The 10,781-nt window shown below is 36.6% G+C and overlaps 1 protein-coding gene across 1 annotated transcript; it reads left to right on the top strand.

Moving 5' to 3' along the window:
- The first annotated feature begins 1,313 nt into the window (after positions 1-1,313).
- Positions 1,314-4,797, top strand: LOC140874991 (anamorsin homolog). Its single transcript, XM_073278505.1, has 8 exons — positions 1,314-1,716; positions 2,158-2,305; positions 2,962-3,122; positions 3,229-3,309; positions 3,484-3,643; positions 3,734-3,867; positions 4,211-4,285; positions 4,538-4,797. The coding sequence occupies exons 2-8, from the start codon at positions 2,167-2,169 to the stop codon at positions 4,574-4,576; spliced, it is 789 nt and encodes a 262-aa protein (XP_073134606.1). The 5' UTR covers positions 1,314-1,716; positions 2,158-2,166; the 3' UTR covers positions 4,577-4,797.
- The last annotated feature ends 5,984 nt before the right edge of the window (positions 4,798-10,781 follow it).

The following is a 10,781-nucleotide window of genomic DNA, read 5'->3' as shown; positions in this document are numbered from 1 at the left end:
CTAAATGGAAGCAAGAGTACTGGTCTTGTTTATGGTGGAGCTTGCAATTCTCAAGAAGGATTGGTAGGATATGTGGATGTTGATTATGCAGGGGATCTTGACAAAAGAAGGTCCATAACAGGATATACTTTCATCTATAATGGATGTGTGATCAGTTGGAAAGCAACACTACAGGCTATAGTGGCGTTGTCCACAACGGAAGCAGAGTATGTTTCTATTACTGAGGCAGTTAAGGAGGGAATGTGGTTGAAAGGAATCTTGTCTGAGTTGTTAGAAAAGAAGATAGAAGTGTTGATATACACTGACAGCCAAAGCGCATTACACCTAACCAAGAATCCTATGCACCACGAGAGGACGAAGCATATTGATAATCGTTTATATTTCATAAGGGATCTGGTGGAGCAAGGAGAAGTGAAGTTACAAAAAGTCTCCACAGATGAAAACCCTGCTGATATGCTTACCAAACCTCTGGCCAAAACCAAATTCCAACATTGTTTGAATAAGATCAATGTTGGGATGTTATCAGAAACATCTTAAGAAAAGATTTTGTTTTGGTCCAAGATTCTAAGAAAATCCAAGGTGGAGATTTGTGGATTTTTGGATTGCCTTAGAGTAAACTTGAGCTGGATGCCACATCACATGCAACACTTTGAGCTGGATGCCAAGGCAAATTAGAAGGGAGTTCAGAAGCAGTTGTAACTACCATAACTTCTTTCTGTTGTTGCTGGTTTATTGAGCCTTGCATGGAGATGAGCTGGAGGTGATCAAGGCATTAAAAGGACGATACAACACAGTATTCCTCATCGGGTTTTTGGCATACAGAATATAGAGGAAGCATATGTTGTGCATTGAGAGAAAACATTAGTGAGAGTTTTTCCTTTCTTGATGACTTGTCTTGAATGCGAGCTTCTCTATTATTCTCGTGATCAATCTTGGATCTCATGAGTTGATCTGTAATTGTAATCGAGATACATTTTTGATTGAGTCAATTCCTTGGTTTTTTGGGTCAAAAGTGGACGTAGAATCAATTCGATTCGAACCACTATAAATCTTCTTGTTCTTCGATTTCATTCATGCATGATTGTATTGTTTTTCGATTGATTTGATCGCGTGTGACGTTCGATTGCTGATATATTGCTGCGCACTTGAAACACATCATACGCTTTGATACCAACAGAACCAAACCTTCATATTTTTAGGACATCATAACTATAAACTTGCGCGACTGTACCAAATATTAATATTACTATCAAACATCAAACATTATAATAATGTATCTGACAATTTAATGATAAAACAGTAATAAATTAATAATATTGTTTCAAGAAGACAACCTGTTCCTCTCGAACCTCCCGGATTGGAAGGGTATCGAGTCACCGACTTTGAAAACTCGCTCTCCGAACCGAGCTGACTCTCTCCTACCCATCCACTTTCTCGTTTCATTCTCTCTGCAATCTCTCGATCTTCTTCTTTCTTTTTCCTCCACCGTTTCCGCCACTTTTGACCGCCGCTAACTCCGTCGTCGGCGATCGAAATTTAGATTCGTGGGTGGTTTTGGAATCCTCTCTTCAAGAGCTATCTTGCACTACTCGTTTTTCCCGTCGACCCCATTTTCCGGCAGCCGTGCGATTTCACCCCTCTTTGGTCGTGTTCTTGTTCTCGAACACTTGGGTATCTTGATTTCAGCTTATTGTCGAATTTTAGGACTGCTAGAAGGTATAATTCGAAATTTAGGGTTTCAATGGCTTTTGGTTTGTTCGAAATTATATAATTGATATATGTTAAATTGTTGGTTGTAGATACATATTTGAACCGATTGGAGTTATTGGTTATTTTTCGGAATTTATTTAGCATTATTTCGAAATTCCAGATTTTATATTGGGGATTTTCAGATTTTAGAGTTGATTATTTATTATTTGGATGTTTAGATGTATGTATTAGATGTTTTAAATGTTAATTTTGGAATTTTACAGCATTTGTTGGAAAATTTCAGTATGAAACTGGGTATTTCAATTATTCGATAGAGTTTGCTCTTAATCTTTATTTTTTTCCTTCCATTTTCTGATGTAGGGCATAGAGAAAGTATGAGCTAGAATTAGATTATTCGGATAGAATTTGCTCTTAATCAGTATTTTTTTCATTCCATTTCTGATGTAGGGCATAGAGATGGGGCAGGATAAGTTGTTGGTGCTGACTGATCAAGTAGCCGTGTCTCTTACCACTATTTGGGAGGCAATCAAGGTGGTGAGAAAGGAGGGATTTGAAAAGCTCGATCCTTTGATCATCACTCAAGCTTCCTCAGACTGTAATTATTTCTTTGTTTTTATGCATCAATATTTTTCTTCATAATAAGCTTGAAACTTTTTGTTAGTCCAAGTGCAAATGATGATAACCCCAAAAAATCCTGCTGTTTATGTGATATACAGTGTTGAGTATTGTTTATCTCGAGATTAAATTACGCGATATCTTTTTAGTTTTTCTTTGATGCTTCTATTTACTCATCAAGATGAATCGCTTCTTACTGTTATCATATCCGTATGTCTCTAAAACAAGGAAATCTGTGGTGTACATTTCCTCGATATAGAGAGCATTGTATTCCGTTGAATGGGGATTTGCACTTTTTCATGATCGCTGTCCTGATACCCATTTGCTGCACAAAGGAGGCTTCACATATTCACTGCGATAATTTAGTGCTCGAAAATATTTTTACTTTCCCTGTATATTTTCTTAGTCACATAAGATTGCCTGCAGCTACTTGTAGACGTAAAATGTGTAACGGCCATTGGTCGTCCTGTTATTTCTGAATTCATCGAGTTAAGTTTATTCAAGCCTTTCCAATTTATAGATCCAAAGTTAGAGTTGATAACAGTTTGTGCGTCGAACGTCTTGAACGTACCTTATGGTGTATGGATGTCTTTGCCTTGGGTTCATTAATTCATGTGAGTTCATACATTGTGGCAGGTCTATTGACGGAGGAAGCTTCATCTACAGATGATATTATCTGTGTTTGTAAATCATTTGAGTTTCCCAATGATAATTTGCTGGTCAATATTTATAGTGTGTTAAGACCCGGTGGAACTATTCTTGTTAATTTGACTTCGGAACCTGCCAAGGGGCAAATGGTAAGTTTGCACCTGGGTGACATATCTGGCTTATTGGAGTATTCGGTGACAATAGTTTTTGTCTCAATGTATGTCAGAATGATCTTGTGTGCAATTCTTGTTGCAGATGCAATCTTCCCTTGAGCGCAAGTTACTGTTGAATGGGTTTCTGGATGTACAAACTTCTGAAAGTAGCCAATCTCTTGCAGTGAGCATCAAACCCCTCACTTTTTTTCTCTCTTTTTTCCCCTCACTGATTGCCCTTGCATTCTATTGATCTGGTGGTATCTATGTCTTATTCCCTTGTTATTATATGCTGCGAGCCATTGGATGTTTGACTTTTAGGGATTTCTAAATTGATCTGATTGTCTGTTGCCGCCAGGTTGTGGGTAAAAAGCCCTCATGGAATATAGGTTCATCATTTTCCATTAAGAAATCCATGCCAGTTCTACCCAAAGTTCATTTTGACGATGATATGGATTTAATTGATGAGGATAGCCTCCTCACAGAAGAAGATCTGAAAAAACCTCAGCTGTCACTTGGTTAGTGTTTTTGTTTGCGGTTCGATTGTTTATTTATAGTCTTATGTATGATCGGTAGGAAGAAATTTTGAAAGTGTTGCCCCTTACTAGGTGATTGTGAAGTTGGAAGTACGAGGAAAGCCTGTAAAAACTGCACTTGTGGAAGGGCTGAGGAAGAGGAAAAAGTGCTGAAGCTTGGACTTACCATGGACCAGCTGAATAATCCTCAATCTGCTTGTGGAAATGTGAGTTCAATTCAACTCTAAAATGCTGTTTTGTATCTGGGTTTCTAAATGCCAGACGTCCTGAAAATGATGGGGTACTACTGAATTTTTTTCATATGCTAGTTGCTGTTTTATTTTACTTCAAGCTGATCACTCTTATCACTTTTAACAGTGACTGCAATATGCAAACATTTTTTAATTAATGTTTGGCTTTGAAAAGCAAGTTCAAATTATGATGAATTCTTATGTTGGTTTGGTGCTTGCGAGTTTCATTGTCACTTTCTGCATTGGCTATGGAGCTTGTTTGCATAAGGAGCTCTGTTTTTCACCCATATAATCTCATTAATGATTGCTGTCTATGCAGTGTGGTCTTGGTGATGCTTTTCGATGCGGTACATGCCCTTACAAGGGTCTTCCAGCTTTTAAACTAGGCGAAAAGGTACCTCTACTGATATCCAACTTTACTGAACGACTTCTATACACATTGTAATTACGACTCCCAGGATCTAGACATGTATGAACTGTGCTTCCAAATGATTCTAAAACGCTTTGAATCTACCTCCCTAAGTATGCCAAAATGTTTCACATCCACCTACATTCAAAGACATTTTGAAGCTTATCCAGTTTTCTTTCTTTTTAGCTCGTGATGTACAAGAAAGTAATTAACGACACTATGATGTTCACTTGGCAGGTAACATTAACAGGAAGTTTTCTTGCGGCTGATATTTGAGGAGAATCTGAAGAGCTTGAATCTGGACAAATTTATTGCACGACAGATGGATCTCAAGTGTTTATCTTCGCTACTCTAGTACTAGCCTAGTTGTGGACAAAGAAGCTTAAAAGTAAAACCAAGTATCTATGCTATTTGGGGTTCTCTCTTTTATGCTCTTTCCATGAACAAAATGAATTCTTTCTTGAATGAAATGTGTGAACCTCGCGTAGTTTGATTTACTTGTATGTAAGCAAAACAAACCTGCATGTGCATCAGAATTATATATTTAAAATAAGTGTTTTCTGGACAAAAAACGTAAAATCACTAGTGTTGTGTGTCACTGAATATTGCACTTTTTCACGTAGGATGTTAATTTAAGATTTTTATTAAGAATAATTGGGAAATCAGGTTATGGTGTGAATTTAACGATTGATATGATCCCCGATCATTCGATTTGCGTGCAAAAACTGACATGTAACATAAACAATGAGGTAAGAGGGAGTTCGTATCCTAAAAAAAAAAAAGAGAGAAAAAAAAAGAGGGAGTTTGAGGATTTTTCTGGCAAATTTTTCCGACTTCAAGTTAGGGAAGTTCGATAGTCTGTAGGGGGTCAATATTTTCATAATCGGACCGAAATTAATCCAGATTATTTAAAAAAATGGTCTAATTGAACGTTCGGTTCGAAAAACTGTTCATATAATATAATATAATTAATAATATATTTTAAAATTTTAAAAACCTAAACGATATATATTAATAGAAATATATATATATATTTATCATACTTTGAAAACTAAATAAAAATATAAATATATTCAAAATATTGATTATAGTTATATATTTTTTAAAATTAAATTAATTTATTAAAAAAAATCAAATATTACTAAAATAATATTTTTAATGAAGTACATATTTCAAATAATCTTATATATATATATATATATATATATATATATATATAAATATTAAATTAAGATTTTAAAATTACAAAAAACTAATTTTTTAAAAAAATTCGGGAAATCGATTGAACCGGTTCTTGACCGGTTTTTAATCGGTTTGATTGGTTCTTAACCGATTCAGGAGTTGCTGGAGAAGGGCTTCATTCTCCCTAGTTTCTCGCCTTGGGATGCACCAGTACTGTACGTGAAGAAGAAGGATGAAAGTACGAGGTTATGTATTGATTACCGAGAGCTCAATCGTGTCACAGTGAAGAACAAGTATCTACTGTCGAGGATAGAGGATCTATTTGATTACTTGCAGGGAGCTTCAGTATTTTCCAAGATCGATCTGCATTCTGGATACCATCAGCTGTGGGTCAGAGATGTGGATGTGTCCAAGACTGCATTTCGAACACGTTATGGGCATTACGAGTTTATGGTGATGCCGTTTGGCCTGACTAATGCTCCAGCGGTTTTTATGGATCTCGTGAACCGTGTTTTTCGGCCGTATATATCTTGATCAGTTCATCATTGTCTTCATCGATGATATCTTAATCTACTCAAGGAGCTCAAAGGAGCATAAACAACACTTACAGATAGCCTTGCAGATTCTGAGAGAGCAGAAGTTGTTCGCAAAATTCAGCAAGTGCGAGTTTTGGCTTGATCATGTGGAATTCCTAGGCCACATTGTTAATAGAGATGGGAAAACAGTGGATCCGTCTAAGGTTGAGGTTGTACAGAGTTGGGGGGATTCCAAATAATGCATCTAAGATTCGAAGTTTCTTGGGTATAGCAGGTTACTATCGAAAATTTATCAAGAGCTTCTCTTCTATTTCAGTGCCCTTGACATCTTTGACCAAGAAAAAAAAAGAAGTATGTTTGGAGTTCTGAGTGTCAGAGGAGCTTCGATCAGCTGAAGGAGGCACTTACTTTTGTGCCGATTTTGGCGATGCCAGTGGAGCATGAGGAGTTTGATGTGTACAAGTATTGCGTAATTTTGTGTCTGCAAGTGCACGGTGTCAAGTTTTAATAAAGAGTAAGTAGAATATCGTTTTCACGATGATTGAAAATTTATATTCACACCAAGTCTTGTAATTAGAATAATCGCAACTTTGTTTAGAAATTTTCAACGTTTTAAATTCAATAGAATAAAATAAATTAAACAAATCAGAATTTCAAGGACAGATTTGGGTACACGATCTGAGATGAGTTAAAGATACATGATTTTACTCAATTTTCATTCATGCAAAGCATATCAGTTGATAATATCAATTATTCCAATTTATAGGCCAAGAACCCTTAAGTGCTATTTACTGCCTCTCCCGAGTGCCGAGTAAATTTTATTATTCTAATATAAATTTTGATATCCCATCAGAAATCAAACAAAAAATAATTTAATCAAGTTATATAGTTCTCTTTCAATGACCTTAAAGGAAATTTTAGGCCTCCCAAACTCTACAAAAATCCTAGGTTGTGTTTTCCTATAATCCTATTCAAAATCTCCTCTCCCGAGCGCCATATTTCAAATAAATTTAACATTTCAATTAGTGATCAAGTAATTGAAAGACAATCAAATCAGAAATACCCAAATATATTGTTAAGAATAATCACTAGAAACAACTAATAAGTTTATAATCAAATAATCAAACACATAGATATATTCAAAAATCTCATCATAAATCAAGGCAGATAAACAAAATCACAGAGTAGAGTTGATTCTCCATTCCTAGATGAATGTCCCCTGTCTTTTGAATCGATTATCCCTTTTTGTTCGCTCCCACGTCTCAAATCTGTGTCCCAAGCCTTTTTGAATGCGTAGTTGTGTGGTTATGTTGTTTAGGTGCTGCTTTTTTTTTTTCTCTAGATTCTTTCCAATTTGTGCGCGTGTTCTCTCCTCCGATGTGTGCGGCTCCCTCACTTTTTGATGCGTTTCCAAGAGTTTTTATATTAGTTGGAGTTGATCTCAAAGCCCGTGAATCGAAGCCCAACAAATCGAATGTTTCCTTCTTCTGAAATTCTATTTTGTTTCCTTTCACACAACACCACAGAAGCTCTTCGTTTAGCGTAGATGCACTTACGTCTTTCATGTTTCTCGTCAACTAGCGCATAAGCTCTCTTTTTAAGTGCTGAAGCGCCTGATCTTCTCGCAAAAGTGCTTCAAGTTTTTGGCTTCTTTTCGTTTTGAACGCAGAAGCTCTGAATTTAGCGTAGAAACTCTTCAAATGTTTGACTTCTTTCGTATCCCAAGACAGAAGCGCTTCTCCTCACTCAAATCTGTCTAGCCTTTGCGCAGAGGTGCATGAAATCCCATTAAACATTCTCATATGCTCTTCTCTTGCATATGCTCTTTTGAAGCGCACGATAATTTTCAAAAAATCATATCTCACAATCTAACTATTAGATCCAGTTTAAATTGTTACAACAGCTTTAAAACATCTTAAATTTACTTTGTACGGTCAAGATCGGATTTAGATGTCTCTAACATCCCCAGTAATTTTCTGAAGTTTGCTGCTCCATAATTCATCTATTCGCTTCTTCTCGGTACTTTTTCTCCAATCCTTGCACATCACAAAAACAACAAAAAATACGCATAAAATCCACTCGATACATCACAAAAGCCAAGTCAAATCATATGTTAATTAAGTGCATAAAATGCACTTATCAATACAGATGCATTTAAGATGGGCTTAGGGGTTGTTCTTATGCATTGTGATAGAGTGATTGCCTACACGTCGAGACAATAGAAGATTCATGAGCAGAACTATCTGACACATGATTTGGAACTTGCAGCTATAGTGTTTGCGCTTAATATTTTGAGGCATTACTTGTACGGAGAGAAGTGCAAGATTTGCACTGATCATAAGAGCCTCAAGTACTTCTTCTCACAAAAAAAAACTGAATATGAGGCAGCGTAGATGGTTGGAGCTGCTTAAGAATTATGCCTGTGACATTAGCTACCATCCTGGTAAAGCTAATATGGTAGCCGATGCCTTGAGTCATAAGACTTCAGTGATAACATGTTTGTCAGTATAGCAACCTCTACAGAGTGAGATACAAAGGTTTGATTTTGAGATCTATTAGAGTGGTCACAGATCGAGATTTTCAGCACTGACAGTACAACCGACTCTCAGAGATCGGATTAGAGACATAAAAACTTCAGATGAGCTATTGCAGCATATGAGACAGAAGGATGAGGCCAGAGGTAGTCTTCTCTACACAGTTGAGGATGGTATTGTTCGGTACAGAGTATAGATGTGGGTGCCGAGTTTTGAACAGTTGAGAGTAGATATTATGACAGAGGCACATGCATCTCCGTACTCCATCCATCACAGGAGTACGAATATTTCCGAGATTTGAAGACTTTATATTGGTGGCCTGGTATGAATCGGGACATTAGCCATTTTGTATAAGAGTGCTTGACTTGTCAGATGGTCTAGAGAGAGCATCAGCGACCAGTAGAGATGCTTCAAACACTTCCCATTCCGGAATGGAAGTGGGAGAACATCACCATGAATTTTGTGGTTGGACTACCGAGAAGTGCTAGACAATTTACAACAATTTGGGTGATTATCGATCGACTCGCCAAATACGCACATTTCTTACCAGCGAAGCCTACCTTCACCAAGACTCAGTATGCAGATCTTTACATCAGAGAGATCTTCAGACTTCACGAAATTCCAGTTTCTATTTTGTCAGACTGAGATCCAAGATTCACATCTTCTTTTTGGAAGAGTCTACACACAGCTGTGGAGAAAATGCTACTGTTCATCACTGCATTTCATCCTCAGACAGATGAACAGTTGGAGCGAGTTATACAAATTTTTGAGGATTTTTACTGAGGGCATGTGTGATAGACTTTCAAGGCACATGGGATTCGAGACTACCGCTAAAGGAGTTCAACTATAACAACAGTTATCAAGTATCGATAGGTTAGGGCTCCATGCGAGGCTCTTTACGGGAGAAGATGTAGGTCTCATGTGCATTGGGACGAGGTTGGAAAAAAGATATTATTAGGTCCTGACTTAGTTTAGCATTCTTCAGATATTGTGACACAAATTCGGGATAGGATGAGGACCGCGCAGAGTAGTCAAAAGAGTTATGCTGACCGACAACGACCAGACCTTGAGTTTGCCGTTGGTGATCATGTGTTTTTGAGGATTTTTCCTATGAAGGGCGTAATACATTTTGGTAGGATGGACAAGCTCAGTACGAGGATTATTGGTCCGTTCGCGATTCTAGAAAAGATTGGTACATTGGTCTACCGTATAGCACTATCACCTAGTCATGCGGCAGTGCACAACGTATTCCATATATCTATGTATGGAAGTACATCTCAAATCCATCTAATCTACTGGATTTTGAACCTCTATAGTTGAAACCAGATTTATCGTTCGAGGAACGACCAGTGCATATCCTAGCATGAAAGGAGCGAAGGCATAAACGCGAGTTATTCCTATTGTCAAGGTCCAATGACTGAATCATTCAGAGGAAGAGGCTACTATTAGGACGCGTTATCTGAAACTATTCGGTACATATTTCAATTTCGAGGATAAAATTCCATTTAAGGCGGAAGAGTTGTAGCGCCCGAAAATTTGCTTACGTAAATTTGCATGCATAATTATAAAAATTAATTAATTTAAAATAAAGTAAAAGCTGGTTAAATGATTTTTATGTGCTATTATGTGAAATATGTGACTTATTTGCATGCTTTAAATTTTATTATAGAATTTAACCCATCATTAGGAAATTTATGAAAATTTTTGAGAAATGTATTTTGTGATCGGGTGGACGAGACCCTGAACGAACGAGATAAAAGTTTTTCATCGAGAACTTTGACTTGAATCATCAAGAACTTTGACTAAGGTTTTCAAGGGTCATAAATTATTATTTTAAGATTTTATTTTTAAAAAATAAGAGTTTTAATGCATATATATTTAGAAACCCATTTTTCACTAAAAATATGTCATTTTATGGGCTTTTAAAGTACTTTCAAAGCTATTATATATCACGAAAATTAAGAGTTTTTACTCTTATTATTTAATGGGTTTAAAATTTTAAACTTTATTTATTTAATTTTTAAAGTTTAGCCCATTATACTACACAAGTAAATAATTCGAGTTGGCTTTCATTCTCCTTATTCACGTTTCTTTTCACCCTAGCCTACAAACACCAATTCAGCCACCTCGCCACACTCAAACACACACATCCCACGTTAACCTTGAAGAAAAACAAAGGATTTGACGTCTCGTTCATCCCAAACAACGATATACGCGATGGTATAGTGT

This window comes from Henckelia pumila, chromosome 1 (assembly GCF_033568475.1).
Source record: "Henckelia pumila isolate YLH828 chromosome 1, ASM3356847v2, whole genome shotgun sequence".
NCBI classification, from domain to species: Eukaryota; Viridiplantae; Streptophyta; class Magnoliopsida; order Lamiales; family Gesneriaceae; genus Henckelia; species Henckelia pumila.
The sequence above is the reverse complement of the archived record's forward strand: the minus strand, read 5'-3'. Positions and strand labels throughout refer to the sequence as shown.

Excerpts from the sequence above, each read along its gene's own strand:
- LOC140874991 (XM_073278505.1), top strand. The coding sequence starts at position 2,167 with ATGGGGCAGGATAAGTTGTTGGTGCTGACTGATCAAGTAGCCGTGTCT. Across the intron at positions 3,123-3,228 it reads AACCTGCCAAGGGGCAAATG|ATGCAATCTTCCCTTGAGCG; the intron begins GTAAGTTTGCAC and ends TTCTTGTTGCAG. Across the intron at positions 3,868-4,210 it reads CTCAATCTGCTTGTGGAAAT|TGTGGTCTTGGTGATGCTTT; the intron begins GTGAGTTCAATT and ends CTGTCTATGCAG.